This window comes from Peromyscus leucopus, chromosome 5, assembly GCF_004664715.2.
Source record: "Peromyscus leucopus breed LL Stock chromosome 5, UCI_PerLeu_2.1, whole genome shotgun sequence".
NCBI classification, from domain to species: Eukaryota; Metazoa; Chordata; class Mammalia; order Rodentia; family Cricetidae; genus Peromyscus; species Peromyscus leucopus.
This window is the reverse complement of record NC_051067.1, coordinates 70,808,989-70,826,925: the sequence shown is the minus strand read 5'-3', so window position 1 is coordinate 70,826,925 and position 17,937 is coordinate 70,808,989. Positions and strand designations below refer to the sequence as shown.

Below are 17,937 nucleotides of genomic sequence, written 5' to 3'. Positions count from 1 at the left end.
AAATACTCAAGTAAAACTAACAAACGAAGAGGAATTCTGAGTGATCTAAAACAAAGAGACCAACTCAATAACCAAATTTCCTCAACCTGATAAAGGGTATCTTCTACGGAATATGGTTAACACTCATTCTAACAATAAAAACTACAAGCTTCTCTGTAAAAACAAGCAATAGGACAAGGGTACATATGTGAGCCTGTCCATTCTATCTTACAGAAGTGGGAAGCAGAGACATTAGGTGTTGCTTAATGACCACAGCACTTCAGTACTAAAGAGAAGGATTCTACAGAGTGCCTAAATAACACTGACAAAATGTAACATTACTCAACTTAAAGATTAAAAAATATAGGTGAGCAAGAAAATGTATTCCTGGTATACACAACAGAGGAACTGGTGTATACTTACCAGAAAGCTGTAAGAAAGGAGTCTGCGTAAGTGGATACTAGATATAAAGCAAAGGATAACTAGACTACAACCCACAGCTGCAGAGAAGCTAGCTAACAAGGAGAACCCTAAGAGGAATGCATGGATCACCCTGGGAAGGGGAAATAGATGAGATCTCCATGAATAAACGGGGGTGGGGGGGTGGGGGGTAGGGGACAGAGGATGAGAACATAAAGGAACAGGATGGTTGAGCTGGAACAAGGACAGAGGGGAGAGCAATGAAAGAGATATCTTGATAGAGGGAGACATCATGAGGATAGAGAGTGCTAGGGAAGTTCTCAGGAATCCACAAGGATAACCCCACCTTAGATTACTAGCAATAATGGGGAGGGTTCCTGAACTGGTCTACTCCAGTAATCAGATAGATGAATACCCTAACTGTCATCACAGAGCCTTCATCCAGTTACCAATGGAAGCAGATGCAGAGATCCACAGCCAAGCACCAGGCTGAGCTTTGGGAGTCCAATCAAAGAGAGAGAAGAGGGATTCCATGAGTAAAGGGCATCAAGATCATGATGGAGAAACATAGAGACAACCAAACCAAAACAGTAAGAACTCATGAACTGTGGACCAACAGCTGTGGAGTCACCATGGGACTGGATTAGGCCCTCTGCATGGGTGACACAGTTGTGTAGCTTGGTCTGCTTAAGGGGCCCCCTGGCAGTGGGATCAGGATCCATCCCTGAAGCATGAGTGGGCTTTTTGGAGCCCATTACCTTATGGTGGGACAACTAGCACAGCCTTGATGCAGGGGGAGGAGCTTAGACTTGCCTCAACTGAGTATGTCAGGCTCTACTGACTCTCCATAGGAGGCCTTGCCTTGGAGGAGATGGGAATGGAGGGGGGCTTGGGGGGGGGGGGAAGATCAGGGGATGGGAGGAGGGTGGGGAGGGAGATCTGTGGTTGGTGTATGTAAAACAAATAGAAAATTTCTTAATAAAATCATTAAAAAAAGAAAGGAGTCTGAAAGTTTACATTGAAAACAAATACACACAGGTGCACATACCTACAATATATGTATGCACACATTCACAAAAACACAAACAGAAACATACACCACACACAGACGGACACACAGACAGACACACAGACACACACAGACACACACACACACACCTTGGGAGCCAGGAAAGTGACTCAGTGGATAGAGGCATTTGAAGAACAAACCTAATAACTCAAATTTATCTCTAGAGCCTACATAAAGGTAGCTAGAAGGAAGCAACTCCACAAAGTTGACCTCTGATCTCTAATCCAGTGCCTCCCCCTCATGTCTACACACACACACACACACACATAGACCAACACACACACACACACATACACACACACAGACACATACACACACACACACACAGACACACACACACACACACACACACACACTTTTAAATAAAAAGGAAACAAATCTGGTAAACATCTGAGGAAGTATGTTTAACCTGACTTTCACATTAAACAATACAAAAAAACCAAAGCTTCAAGTTTCTCCATTGGTAGGCATGTTTTTTTTTTTTTTTTTTTTTTTTGTTTTTTGTTTTTTAATCTGTAAGGTTTAAAGTACATTTTTAGGAGAGAGAAAAAAAATCTATACTTGGAAAAAAGGAAAAACCATCAGAATAAATATCATTTATTGGCAATCAATCCTTCATTTGCCCTTACAACCAAGGGGGGAAAGGTCCATTCACTTCTTTTCTGGGTAATACAGGATGGAGAATTCTCTCTCAACCTCAATTTGCTAAAACCCAAAATTTTAAAGAAAGTTCACATTTATGATATTAACCTGATGACATTTATTTACCTGCAGAGGAACAAAACAGTTTTCCCATCAAATTAACACAGCCCAGTGTTTCCTAGTGCACAGTGGCATGAAAGGTCTCTGTGACAGTTCATCAAAATTACTCCCTGTGATGTCTATTTTACTTAAGTATGCCTCCTAGGCTTCAAGTTTCCATATTCCAGCAATTAATGAACATATGTGAATAAAACTGTGTAAACTGAAAAAGCTGCTAAGGTTCTTCAGTTTTTATACACCCAAAAGACCTGTAAAATGTTTAACTTACTCTCAAGAAAAGCTTCCCACCCTTTTTTCTATCATTACTATTTCTGTGTAAGTACAAGCTATGTAGGAAAGCTGAAGTTAACTAGAAGCTGGTGCAATTCCATGGCAGAACACTTCTCTGTCATACACAAGGCCTTGGGTTCAATCCCTAGTATTGTACAAACAAAAACAAAACCCTGTCAATGCATGCTTTTGTTCATAAGCAACACTTCTGGGTCCCCACATAGACCACCTCACCCTCAACGCAATGAGGCTCACTGTGTTTGCTCATTATGTCACTTGTCTCTCGTTTACTGTCTTCTGTGAACATCTGACATTATAACCTATACATCATGCCAATCAGTTACAAAAACAAATTCTAAGTTAAAGAAAATGTACTAGAAAACTGCTTGAAATCACAGTCTCAAGTAAATTAGCTCAATTAATAACTGAAAAAAGAAAATCAATAAAGATGACATCATAATGAAAAGAGACATTTTCAGGCCAACAAGATGGCTCAGCAGGTAAAACCACTCACCACCAAACGTGACAAGCAGATTCAATCCAGGGAACTTGTGGTACAAGAAGAGAATGGACTCTTCAGAATACACACACATACACACACACAAATACATAAATATAATTTTAAAAATTTTGACAACAAAGGATTATAGAAAGTTCTTGGGGAAACTGAAGAGACCTCACATTCTCTAATAATGACCATCACAATTACATTGTTAAAATGAAAAGTGATAGCATTTGCCTTATATGCTGACTTAGAATCCAAAGCAGCAGAAGATGTAATCCCATTGTGAAAATAGAACACAATTAGACACAATTTAAAATACTACCTTCTATTTATTCACTACATGAAATATAAGAGATTAAAGATTTGAAAAGAACAAAAATTATATTCCACATTGTAGTTAAAAGCAAAAAATTCCTGTTGTATATACTAATTACTAGTGCATTAGTAAGACAGATCTCAGAAGGAGACTATTTGCAAACATAGAAGATTTTGAGAAACTAAGAAGAGACAATGAAAGTCAGACTGATGAACTGCAATAACCTATCTACCCTCCTTCTGTGGGCAGTCTATGAAGCTTTTCCTAAAGTGCCAAACAATTAACTGACTCACCAGAACACTAGATTTCACAGACCATTCTAACTTTCAATTGAGCTTCTTGACAGAAAGCAACTTTTGTGATAAATGAACCTCCAGAGAAGATTCTAATAAAACTTACCATTGTGTATTGCATTCAGCAACTCTGAGAAAGCTTTTAAGTAAGGAAAAAAGGACGTCAGGTTAAGATCATTCTCAAACACACAAAAGAAATACATAGGCATAGACTCAATCAGTTTAACAAAATCTCAGTATTTTTTGGCTGAATTATTAAAACTGAAAGCGTTATTCATTTTTCCATAGCATAACTCCCAAAATAGTATATTCCATTTACTATCATATTGCCTAGTAAACTGAGATAATACGTTAGGTGCACTGTCACAAGGGTGACACTTTCTTTAGACATCTACATAGTATCTCATTCATTTACATAGTATTCTGCCAAATGTGAGGCTTACAGGATGTAATAATCAGCCTTAAAGCACAATCAACAAATTATAAAACAAAATTTCATGACATCTTCTAACCCTACCAAACGTTTATTTTCACTTTTTAAACTTCAGTATAAGTTTCAACACATACAGAAGTCCAAACATAAAGCTACCTAATGCTAATATACAAATACTGAGAACATATTAACATTAAGGCTAATGGCACCCAAATACTGAAAATAACATGTCACCAAGGGCAGAGGTCACACTTTTGCAACATAAGTACTATAGTAAAAGACCAATAATAATTAAAGTTTGCAATATTTGACTATAATACAGATCCTGAACACAAGACAAAGTACACAAAGGCATCTTCTTAAGAGAAAAAAAAAATCTACACAATAAAAACCTAATGCATTTCGGAAAATAAAATTTAGACCTTCAAAGGTGGTATAATGTATTATAAAAGGCACCAAACTAAAAGTCAGAAAGCCCAGATTACTAACCCAGTTGGACAACTTACTAGTTGTTGGACAAGCTCCATCATGCCGATACTGCATGGAAATTTCTGTGGATAAGGGGGAAAGGGAAATTAGCAAAAAAAACTGCTAGTGACTTAAGGACAGAAAAAGAAACAGGCCAGAAAACTGGGGGAAATTCATGACAAAGTCCATTTGAGAAGACAAAACAGACCTGCAAGAACAAAAATTATAAGCCAGTATTTGGTTTATTAGGGGTAGGAAAATTAAACCTAATTCTCACAAATATCAACGGGCTAGTCCAAGAATACACATGTAATATGAACAAATAGTAAGAAAAAGACATAAATAAAGCTAACATATCAATATTCATAACAAGTATCTAAGAAGGAATAGCTTTGTTATGCCCAGCTTGACATAAACGCCTGTCCGTGGAGTTGTCTTAAATAACGTGGGAAGACCCTGCTCACTTTGAATAGCACAATTTCCTAGACAAGGGAGTCCTGAAATATGTGGGAGGTGGAGAAACCAACGAAACACAAGCACCAAGTATTCATTCAATTCTCTCTGCTCTGACTGGTGATCCAAAGTTCCATCTTAACTTCCCCATAGAGCCAATCTGTAACTGGAACTGTAAGCTAAAATAAGCTCCTTTGCTTTTTGTCAGGCATGATATAAAGAACTATTTAGCAAGAAATCTTTAATCACTGATCACTGAGAATCTTTTATTTTGGTAAAAACTAAAAGTGAGGGGCGGACCTTCACTCCTGAATGTCTGCTCATTTCAAGAACTTGACTCTATGACTTTATTACCCCAAAGTGTCTTCCCACAATCTGCTTTTTAGCATTTATCACCACTACAGAATTCCAGCACTGAAACAATTCCAAATCTGTTTTACAAATGCTATGTCAGTATTAAAGTAATAATTTGAGGCTTCTGATTTTAAAGCCAGGGAGCTATACATTTAGAAAAGGACACAACATGCTCCAGCAAACAATACTAAACTATCAACCTTTAGGTGAGGATGCACCAGGCCATGCACATGTGAGGAGGTAGGACAATTCTGTGGAGTTCTCGTCACCCACCTTTACTTGAGTGCCAGGATCAAACACAGGTTACCAGGCGTGTCTTTACCTGCCAAGTGATCTCGCCTGTCTTTTTCTTTTTAATTCATGTGTGTGTATGATGTGTATAAGCACGTTTGTGTGTGCTTGGGCACAGGCACACATGTGAAGGTCAGGGAATAACCTTCCTTCATGTTTCAGGATCTCCAATATTCCACTACTGTGTACTAAACAGGCTATCTGGCCTGAGAATTTCTGGGAATTCCTAGTTTTCCTCTCACCCTGCCAAAGGTGAACTGGAATTAGAGATGCATGCATCTTTACTTGGCATTATAGTTATCTGAACTCTGTTCCTTATGGTTGCCAAGTAAATACTTGATCCACTGAGCAGATCTTCTATACACCATGATAAATACGAGTCCATATGTGGTGAATATACAGAAGAAAAGTACAAGTTTTGAATGTTCTAAGTACTAATATTCAATGTTTCAAAAGATCAGGTACCAGAGTTGGAGAGATGGCTCAGTGGTTAAGAATACTCACTCTTCTTAAAGAGAGCACCTGAATTCAGTTGCAAACACTAACATGGCAGCTCACAACTGTGTTTAACTGCAGTTCCAGGGCATCTAATGCTTTCTGTGGGCACAGGTATGCATGTGGTATACACATACATACATACATACATACATACATACACACACACACACACACAAACAAAACACTGACACATATAAAATGAAAAAGTTGGGGGGTGGGGCACACAGCTACCTAAGTGCTCATAACCTAAAAGTTTATTTGCAGAAAATAATGAATCAGAATCTTAGCATTCAGATGGACGTGGTAGCACATCCCAGCACTCAAGCAGCTGAGACAGGAGGATCTCAAATTCCAAGAGAATCTTGGCTAAGACAAATAAAATAACAATACTAACAACAACAATTCTCCTGCCTGGATTGAACCAGAGTACCTGCAGTGTTCTTTAGAAACTCAAACATAAGGCAGTACTGTTACTATAGGCTGAATGCGGCAATTCTTTTCTCTAATCCAGAATGTCCTATTTCTTCACCCGGGCCCTCGCCCTCAATAAGCCCACCCACCGCCAATCTAACCAACCATTATTACCTCCAACTGGTACACAAACACAGGCTTCTTCTTTCTATTAGGGTTTATCCCTTAAATATGTATTTACTTCCTTTTCTACAAATATTGTTGGGACGACTTTTTCTTCTTACTCCAAAGTACAACTTCATCTCTCTCTAGTCTTTTCCAATTTGATACAAAACTTTACAATGAAATGATTTGTATTATAGCCTAACTGTAAGCACTTTAAGGGCATGTACATTTACACAGAATACTATTCCCTCCATAAAATAAACTCAGTGCTTACTACTATGTTAACTCCCCATTTAAAAGGCAATGTTTCATGTTAGGTTAAAAGCACTGTGCTGGGCACTGAAGATATAGTGGCAGGACATGGCAAACAGCCCCTAACCTTACTGAGCTAGTGTTGACAGTTGATCATGTCTAATAACCAGTGCTTCCACAGATCACATTCACCATTAGTAATTATCAACCTGTCATTTAAAACAAACAAAAAACAACTTTTGACACTGAGTCTCAACTGTATAGCCTTTAGCTGACCTGGAACTTCCTGTGCAGACAAGGCTGGCCTTGAACACAGAGATCCTTCCTCCACCTGCCTCCACCTCCCTAGTCCTGGAATTTAGGTCATGTGCCACCATACCTGAATTGTTTTTACTTTATTACTTGTTGGAGGGGCAGAGGGATGACCATTTTTTGTTTTTTTCTTGGGGGGGGGGGGTAAGACAGGTTTTCTCTTTATAGCCCTGGCTGTCCTCGAACTACCTCTGTAGACCAGGCTGGACTCGAACTCAGAGAGTCACCTGCCTCTGCCCAAAGTGCTGGGATTAAAGGTATTCATCACTACCAAACAGCGATGACTTTTACAGTTAATAAATGATTTCTGAATTTAAAACTTAGCCCAACGAAAATACTAATTTTTATATCAGAAGGACGGTATTATTATTGAAAGTTATATTATTTGTTTAAATTTGCTCATGCATTCCACTGCTTAAGAATGACTGACATTGGGGGCTGGAGAGATGGCCCAGAGGTTGAGAGCACTGCTTTTTCTTCCAAAGGTCCTGAGTTCAATTCCCAGCAACCACATGGTGGCTCACAACCATCTGTAATGAGATCTGGTGCCCTCTTCTGGCTTGCAGGGATATGTGCAGACAGAACACTGTATACAAATAAATAAGTAAATCTTTTTTTTTTAAAAAAAAAAAAAAAAAAAAAGAATGACTGACATTATACTATCTGCAGAATTTTATAACAAAACTGTTCTCAAATCAGGAATTCAGTTTCAGCACTTAAAGCTATGATATCTATATGTGTTGACTTCTTGTCCTAGATAATAAGCAATAATATTCAATTCGTCTCAAGTGCCTAACACAATGTGAGACACACACAAGCACTCAGCAGCAGTTGTCAATTCCTAACAGTACTGTTAGAAAGGTGTAATCCTGGGCCGGGCGGTGGTGGCGCACGCCTTTAATCCCAGCACTCAGGAGGCAGAGGCAGGCGGATCTCTGTGAGTTCGAGGCCAGCCTGGGCTACCAAGTGAGCTCCAGGAAAGGCGCAAAGCTACACAGAGAAACCCTGTCTAGAAAAACAAAAAAAAAAAAAAAAAAAGGTGTAATCCTAAACGCACACAGCAGTTAGCCAAGTTTCATCAGTAAGAAAGCACTCTGATCTAGTTACAAAACTTTTATTAGAAATGCATAATAAAATGACCAGGCGGTGGTGGTACACGCCTTTAGTCCCAGCACTTGGGAGGCAGGGACAGGCAGATCCCTGTGAGTTGGACAAGCTCCAAAGCTACATAGAGAAACCCTGTCTTAAAAACCAAAGAAATGTATAACATTAATTAACTCAGCATTAAGTAAAATAATTTTATTTTATAATTTGTTATTTTAATACATATTTAGATGTTTTAACACAACTTAAAACTTATTTGCATTATTAAAATTTATTTATTTGAAACTATACTATCTTCTAATGGGAATTCCTTCTAGATAAATACATTTATATAATAGTGAGGAAGAAGAAATATGAATTAAGCTTTTTACTGCAACTAATGTACCACAAATTCTACTCAATGAAAGGAACTCTACTTTTCATGACTAAAATCTCCCCTAAATCTGTAACAGATTAAAAAAATCATTTGAGAGCTGCAAATTAGTTATTTTTTAATTCCACTAATCTAAAGACATTAATCTAATGTTTCAAAGAACCATTCAAACATAACTTTGAAATTCAAACATTTTCCAGCTATGTTTCAAAATTACAGGACTCAGTGAACACCACCACAAAAACCAATTTAAGGTTTATGTTCTCAGTAAGATACTCATTTAATTATTATAAGTTTTGCTAAAAATAGTATGAACCAAATTTTTATGAGTAAATTTTTTAAATTTGTTTTTTGTAGCAAAAGGTTAAGGCTGACTGTGAGGTCCTTATGGTCTCAAGGGAAAGATAAATAAAAAATATTTATTCAAATGTGCAATAAATTTAAATCTTTTTAATGAACTTTGTTTGCACTATAATTTATTTTTCCCACTTCCTGAAACAATGGTTCTGAACCAGAGGCAATTTTGGCCTCCCGGGACATTTAACAATGTCTGGAGACATTTTCATCATGAAGGGAGTGTTATTAACACCTAACAAGAAGGGGCCAGGGATTCCAGTCAACATCCTAGAAAACAGTGCACACAAACAATATCCCACCCCACATGTCAGTAACCCCAAGACTGAGTCCACAACTTACCAACAGTGTGAGCAAAGTAACAATTCTACAGATTCCACTAAATTGGGGGCTGTTTGCAAACCACAACAGGTACCAAAGTGGATCTATCAGAAACAAACAAGCAGCTCCAGGCTGGAGGGGCAACATTACCTCAAAACCTCAGTTTTACCAGCTCTGAAACAGGGACACCAATAGCCCTTTACAAAACCACTGTTAACTGAGATCTAAATAACAATGCACTTTGGAGACCTAACAGAACAGATAACTGTAGCATGAATCTTAAAAGTTCTTATTAATAAAATCAATCCTGTGAGCCAGGTATTGGGGTGAAGCTGGAAGATCAGTGAAGCAGAACAAGCCTCAGCTATCTCACCTCACCAGTTCCTCAGCTGATGCTGTTTCCTCAGACTGGAAGCCTCTGAGTCCTCATCCAGAATAAATCCCAGCCTGAAAGCTTAACCAGCCGAATGCTTAACCAGGCCAAAATGCTTCTAGTTTCTGGTCCTCACGCCTTATATACCTTTCTGCTTTCTACCATCACTCCCTAAGATTAAAGGCTTGGTTCCTGGGATTAAAGGCGTGAGTCACCATGCCTGGCTGTTTCCAATGTGGCCTTGAACTCACAGAGATCCCAGATGGATTTCTGCCTCTGGAATGCTAGGATTAAAAGCGTGTGCTATCACTGCCTAACTAGTGGCTTTTCTGTTCTCTGACCCCAGATAAGTTTATTAAGGTACACGATATTTTGGGGAACACAATACCACCACAGATAACACAGTTAATGTTTTCATATAGGATTATGTACATATGCTTCTTTGTTGGAACAGTCAGTGCTTTTTCTGCTTATTGAAGTTAATATATAAACCACTCAAAAATTCTTCTATTTGGTATTTATAAAATATACAATATGAAAACATAATAAACTTTTTTCACCTAATTGTCTTTATTTTATACACCATTTCTTCCTTCTCTTATTATGAGCTAATAAAACTGATATTATCCATAATAGTGTATCTTAGCTGAAATCTCATTTCAATCATCAGAAATCCAAAGCTAGCAGAGGGGTAAAGTTTACAGTCAAGATTTATTAAAAGCCATTCATCTCATATTCAAGGGGGAAAAAATAGACAAATGAAACTTGCAACTGTTAAGGGTTGGTGCTGAAGAGATAGTTTGGTAGTTAAATAGCATTTGTTGTTTTTCCAGAGGACCTGGGTTCAATTCCCAACAACTACGCCAGACAGCTCATAATAGCCTGTTTAACCTCAATTCCAGGAGATACAGTGCCTTCATCTGTTTTGACCTCCATAGGTGCCCATACATATGCCATCAAATAGATAGACATAAATGAAAATAATAAATCTTAAAAAAAAAAAAAAAAAACCCGAGGCAGGATATGGTGGTGCACACCTTTAGTCCCAGCACAAATAGGGCAGAGGCAAGCAAATATCTGTGAGCTTCAACATTCTGAGTACTAAGACAGTCAGAGCTACAGAGTTAGACCCTGCAAAAGACTCAGGTGTAGTTTCCAGTACCCACACAGCAACCTGCAATCTTCTGTAATTCCAGTTCCAGGGGATCCTACGCATACTTTTGGGCTCAGACAGCACCAGGCACTAACATGTTACCCAGACACACAAACACTCATAACAGAAATCATTAAAATGAATAAAGTATGCACTTCCAGGACTTTTTAAAGACTTAAAATTATTTGTAACACAAATTACAGGTTACACAGAAGTATACCAGTGACATGGGTACTACATATAAATTCATTTGTACCGTCCTAAAAATGATGACAAAAGAGGCATGGTGGAGCCCCCACACTTGTACTCTCAGCACCAAGAAGACACAGACAACTGATTCATGGCCAATTTCAGGCTTGTCTGTGCTAGACAGTCACTTCTAGACAAGACTGGGACAGTATTTCAAAGTTAAAAATACAAGCAAACCCTGGGACCACTTTCAAATCTATGCAATCAACTCTAATTCCAGATAAAAATAATGGCAAAAATCACTAAATGCAAATAAAACAAATTTTAAAACAATTCAGATATCATTTGACATGAAAAGCACCTGACAAATTCTAACTTTAAGTTATTTATAACCTATTTTTAAAAAGTCCCAGAATAATTCACATTATTTGTGTGCAATTACAGAGAAAGTGAAAATTAAAAATGAAGTTTAGCAAAAGAGCTCAAAACAAGAAGACACCAAAAGCTAGTAGAGAAGTGTTCACATCTTAGGCGTGAACTCTGGCTTAGTGTTAAACATAATATGCAGGGGGAGCAAAAACACAATTGGGAAATATAGATGACTAATAAGCTGTTTAATTTTCATTCAACTAAATAACACATGAAATTAATGACAAACATTTCAGCACCAAATACTTTTTCCAGGATTGTAAGATACTTTCCCTTTTCTCATTAGGAAATGAACAAACTAGTGAGATGGCTCAGGAGGTTAAAAAAAAAAGTTTGCCACCAAGACAGTTGACCTGAGACCCACACCGCGGAAGAAAGGGAGGGAGGGAAGGAAGGAGGGAGGGAGGGAGGGAGGGAGGGAGGGAGGGAGGGAGGAAGGAAGGAAGGAAGGAAGGAAGGAAGGAAGGAAGGAAGGAAGGAAGGAAGGAAGGAATCAACTGCTGCAAGCTGTGCTCTGACCTCCACCCACATGCTGTAGTCATGCCATCGCCGCCTGAAAAAACTGGCCAGCCATGCTAACAGGCAACTGCCATTCTAGCACTTGGAAGGCTGATCCATGATCAAAAGTCTGAGGCCAGCCTTTACAGAGGGATCTGGACAGTCTAGGCTATTTAAGCATGCTCTGCCTTCAAAAAAAATAAAAATAAATAAAAAATTAAGAAATGCCATTTTAATTAAATGTAGCCTGGCAATTCAAAGTATACCATAGCAACTGTTCATAACTTTTTGACTAGGGAAAGGAAGGGTAGTGGGGGATGGAGGGAGAACAAGGCACAAATCCCTACCTGAACCCACTGGAGAGGAGCCAACACTAAGACTCTGCAAACTTCCATTCCTGAGCAGTGTAGGAGATTTCTGAAGACTAGAGCTTGTTACACTTCCTGCAGCTGATGCTACAGATGATGTTGGTGAAGCAGAAGAAACTGAGAGGTGAGAAACATTCTCTTGATTTTTGTTTCCTTTGGGTCGGCCAGGCCCATGTTTACTTTGTTTATTTCCTTTTCGTTTCTTTTCCTTTACAGCTTCTTCTTCTATACCAGAAGTCTGAGCCCGCTTATATCCTGCTGTAGGGAGGCTGGAACTACCCAAATCTCCAGGTGAATTTTCAAAGCTTTTAGGCTGTGAAATGACAGTTGAGGTCACAGGGTGACCAACTAAAGAACTAAAACTATTGACTCCTCCTTCCTGGCTTCCCGACTCTCCTTTATGTACATCTTTGGTTGATGATGACTGCTGGGAGTGAGTATAACTGTCACTGCGCAGATCTGAGTCTGTAAAGCTCAAGAAGTCCTGGGGAGACTGCACTGAACTTCCAGAAGATGACTTTACACTGCCTGGAGTTCCTGAGAAACTGCCTGCAGCAAAACACAAACAAAAAACCAAAGTGGAGGAGGAAGAAAACTTGGACACAAAATTCCTCTAAGCATCAGGCAAAATACGATTATCAAAAAGTAAATTATAAAAATTAGGTCATCACTATGTAACTAAGCATGATACAATAAAGGTTACTATTGAAATCAATTTTCTCTCTAAATTATCTTTCAAACACTTGTCAAAGGTAGTAAGTATCACACACTCACCCTTGAATTGTACTGCATTACCAAGACACAAGCTATGCCTTAGTTAACCTAACTTTTTTGTTGTTGTTGTTTTGTTTTGTTTTGAGTTTTTCATGACAGAGTTTCTCTGTGAAACAGTCCTGGCTGTCCTGGAACTCACTCTGCAGACCAGGCTGGCCTCAAACTCAAGAGCTCCACCTGCCTCTGCCTCCCAAGTGCTGGGATTAAAGGCGTGTGCCACAACTGCCCATTAGGAGCAGTCTTTTGTTCCTAATGGGAAACCAGCCATGAATACTGTCTTACTGATTGCTCAGTGGTTAAGAGCACTTGTTCCTTTTGCATAGTACCCAAGTTTGGCTCCCAGCACCCATATGGTGGCTTACAACCACCTGTAACTCCAGTTTCAGGGGATCTTATGCCTCCTTGTGACTTCTTCAGGCACACACATGGTACACAGACACACACACAGACAAAACATTCATACACATAAAGTAAATTAGTCAAAAATAATGAAAAATCATGCAGGAAGAGGTAGCTCTCCTACGCCTCTTTTCCAACTGCTTATTCTCTCCTCACTCTAGTCAAAAACCACTTAGCAACCCTATCATGATGCAGTTTAAGAGCCTCAAAAGTCCTTGTTTGTCTGGTAAGGAAATTGCCCTAGGAGAAAAGGTTCCATCATTCCTATTTCACAAAACTCTTTCCTTGTTTGCCAAATGAAATAGGCAACTACACAGACTCAGCTCTGACCTCTACTGTTTCATAAAGAAACTAAATTACAGGGTTTGCACAGCACAGAAAATACCCTGGTCTCAACAACCTCCCCCCACAATATTTAAAAAAAAAAAAAAACACATCAAATACTTTTAACTATTTGGTATATTTAAATTTTCTAAAATTCACAGGGTACATTTAAAAGAAAAAAACAACAACCAAGGCCATCTTAAGTACCTTATCTTCCTATTTCAACATTTTATTGATTACCTCAGTTACATAATTATAACATATTTTCTATCTTCAATATTACAAAGTTCCAAAAGTATAGGAGCTACCTCTTCAAAATGGATTAGCACTTCATACAAATACAAACAAAAACAAAGCAGGCCTGGGGACCCACACCTACAATTCCTGCACATGGAAGACTGAAGTAGGAAGATCAGAACCACATAGGTTATCAAAGGCCAGGCTGGGCTACATCTCAAAAACTCAAGACTTAAATAAAAAAATTTTAACAAGATTAACTGACTTCTAATAATACAACATTCATTCAAAGTGTGAATGAAGTTACATTTTAGGTTAATCAAGGTTTGGCTAATTTTCAACGTGGTATAAAAATAACAGTGTAGGGCTGGAGAGAGGGCTCAATGGTTAAGAAGACGGACTGCTCTTCCCGAGGACCCTGGTTCAACTCCCAGCACCCACATGGCAGCTCACAACTGTAACTCCAGTTCCAGGGGACCCGACACCCATGGCAAAACACTAATGCACATAAAATAAAGATGGATAATTAAAAAAAAATTAAAAAGTAACAGTGTAATTTTTATTTAAATAAAAGTGACTTTGGCATTTTGTTTTATCTATGCTTAATGAAGTTTTTGTTCAAAAAGGACCATATGCACATACATATACTATAAATCTGTAGCCCCAAATTATTACTAGTATGAAAATATATTAATATGTTTTTAATGAAAAGTCAAAAGATTAGAAATCTACTATTTGCATATTACTGCAAGATTTTGGTTGAAGTGGATCCAATGCTTCAATAAAGGTAAGCAGCAGTCTTCACTCACTGCTGGGGACAACAGAAACAAGTCAACAGCTACTTAACTATTGTGCTTTTCAATGTATCTGTGTTCACATTTAAAATTACACAGAAATCAATCACTGAAGTGTACACATTTTAAAATTTAGCAGTGTTCCTATTTTCCATAAAATGGGTTGTCATAAAACTACACTTGCCCAGTTAATATTGGATTTCAGTCTATCACCAAACAGTATTTGGGAAACACACTAAAATACTACTTGCTATTTATGTGAAATTCAAACATTCAGGGAATCCTGTTAATATAGAAGCCTAGCATAGAACATAAGCTGTTGAGTAAAAATCTACCTTTAACTTCAAGCTTTTTAATAAATGCACTGCTTATAATATCACTAAGACCTACTTGGATTCCATAAAACTTGCTTAGTTCTCATTTATCTACTAAAACAAAAAATGTTATTAGGAAAAGTAAATAAAAACAGATTATAGAAAGAGACTTCCTATCTTTGAAATCAAACTACATCTGTTTTTCTCCCCAATCTTAATCTCTGTTCTACAGCCATTTAAACATTAACATACTGTTTAAAAAACATCAATGATTAGATATGAGAGCAAAAGTTCCAGAAACATTTCAAAATAAAACACTACTTTTAGAAGTAATCCTACACTACCAACTCATTACATAATCTAGAATAATCCTTAGTTTTAAGTAAAAAAAAAAAAAAGCATTCTTTTACAAAACATTAACAATCATTGACTACTATCAAATTAAGCATTTTAACTAAAATATAATACCTTGTGGAAAGGGGCTAGATGCTGACACAGTGGTTGCTGGATTTCTTCCACCACCAGGCTTCCTTCCCCTTTGACCTGAGCTGTGAGCTGAAGATTTCTTCCCTTTTCCCTCTGACCCTCTAGCCTCTGAAACATCTTTTCCACTAGAGGTATGTGCAGAGACTTCCTGGAAATTTGCATTTGTAAATCTTGCTGCAGTGTCTTCCAAGCGCTTCAGTGATCCAGATATAGAGTTGTTGCTAGTGCTTGTATAAGTCTAACATTTTGATTTAAAAAAGAAAGAAAGCAAAAGGAAAAATGAACTAATTATATTTGGCTAAAAAAAAAAAAAAAAAACAGTATGAATAAGCACTTAACTCATGGAAACATTTCCACTCTAAAAAAGTCAGGCAGTCTACCAAAGAAAATCATACAAAAACAATTAGCATAAAATCTACTTTACCTTTTTTGCTGCTGTTTTACCATCTTCAGGATCAACCCCAGGGCCTTTCATCTGTTAGGCTTCCTATATACCCCACCCTATCACTACTTTAACAAAGTATCTATAATTGATAAGATGACTGACTGAAGGTCAGACTAAAGCAAATAACAATTGATCTTATGGGTTGGAGAGATGGCTCAGAGGTTAAGAGCACTGACTGCTCTTCCGGTCCTGAGTTCAATTCTCAGCAACCACATGGTGGCTCACAACCATCTGTAATGAGATCTGGTGCCCTCTTCTGGCCTGCAGTCATACATGCTGTATACATAATAAATAAATAAATCTTTAAAAAAAATTGATCTTATTAATACACCTAAAAAATACACAAAAATACCAAAGGTCTTCATTTCTCAAGCATTATTTTCACCAAGAACAAAGTAATGCTTAGTCATAAAATTACAAGCTTTAGTGTTCAAAACAACAGTCAACAATTAAAGAGAACAAAAGTACATCATCAATCCATTAGAGGACTATACTCATTAGACTATGAAGCTCTTTCCTAGGATGTAGCAAGAATACTTCAAGAGCCTGAGGAAAGCTCTTATTCAAAGAAAAAAGCTCCAGTCTTTGAAACACAAATCATTTCTCTGCAATTGAAGGGAAGTTATCCGATGTGCATATGACTAGAAAAAAGTAAAGATTGCTTAGACAAGTAGTTTCTGGGTTTGGTAATCAGTTTAAATACAATGTATGGCCAAATAATGGCAAATTAAGTGAGTGTGGATGTATATTAAACCAGATATACACTAATTAACATGATTCATGGCATCCCTCAGGAGTAAAAGCTTTTTATGTCACTATTACATTCTGAGGCGTTTAAACTCACTCACTACCTTGAACATAACTAGTAATAAGTTTTGAATAAATCTTTCTGATATACCGAATATCAAATTTAATGTGAAAATGAAAATATTTGAAGATACACAAGTATTAATTTCTATGTGACACTTAGTGTGAGAATAAACTTGAAATTGAAAAATAATGAAAATCAATTTTCAAAAGGACTAAGAGAAATGTTTTTTTTTTAAAAATCAAATCTTTTGTGTGGACTAAAGGGTAAATTGTGTAACTCACCACTGGGCCACCATAGCTTCCACAACAAGATTCTTCATCTTTTGTTTCTGTTTTTCTTTTTGTTTCGTTTTGGCTTTGGTTGTTCTTTTAAAATTGGTTTTGTTTAGGGGGGAGACTGAAAGGGCAGTGGGCATATTCAAGGGAACAGGAAAATAAGTAGAATCTGAATGCATGATGTGAAATCCACAAAGAATCAATAAAAGTAAAAAAGAAAAAAAAAAGTCAAATCTTCCCTGCTACACTTCTGCTAAGACCCTCAAACCTTATCATCTCTCTGCCAATATATTTTCAACCATAAGTCCACTATTATCTCATAAAAGCAAAATTCAATGTTCTAACCAACTACAATCCACAAACTAGATCAAAGAAAACCCTCAAAGTATGGCAGGAAAAAACAAAAACAGTAACAAACCTTTTACTCTAAACTAATCACATTAACCTGATGACTCTTCATGGCTTACTTTAGAAACGTGACCCTCTTGAATGCTGGGCAGTCAATGTGGAAACTACCCCACCTCACTTTTCCATACTCAGTGATCCGGAGGTTCTTCACTCCTCACATAATCCTTGTATGACCCAGTGAGGCTTAGAAGTCATCTAGGAAAACAGTGGTGCTCTTCACTCATGGGCCTGTTCAAGCATTACATAAAGGATGAAGA

The 17,937-nt window shown here is 37.6% G+C and overlaps 1 protein-coding gene across 15 annotated transcripts in view; it reads right to left on the bottom strand.

The window, feature by feature from the left end:
* Mllt10 (MLLT10 histone lysine methyltransferase DOT1L cofactor) overlaps window positions 1-17,937 on the bottom strand; it is a 172,965-nt gene that overhangs the window by 46,959 nt on the left and 108,069 nt on the right. For 13 of the 15 annotated variants that reach the window (XM_028870471.2, XM_037205985.1, XM_028870468.2 and 10 more), the window contains 4 exons: window positions 15,724-15,979; window positions 12,393-12,962; window positions 4,554-4,598; window positions 3,721-3,753 (listed from right to left, as the gene is read on the bottom strand). In XM_028870471.2, the coding sequence (XP_028726304.1) occupies window positions 3,721-3,753; window positions 4,554-4,598; window positions 12,393-12,962; window positions 15,724-15,979 (904 nt within the window). The remainder of the gene's footprint in view (window positions 1-3,720; window positions 3,754-4,553; window positions 4,599-12,392; window positions 12,963-15,723; window positions 15,980-17,937) is intronic. The other 2 variants (XM_037205986.1, XM_028870472.2) reach the window with 2 other exon arrangements.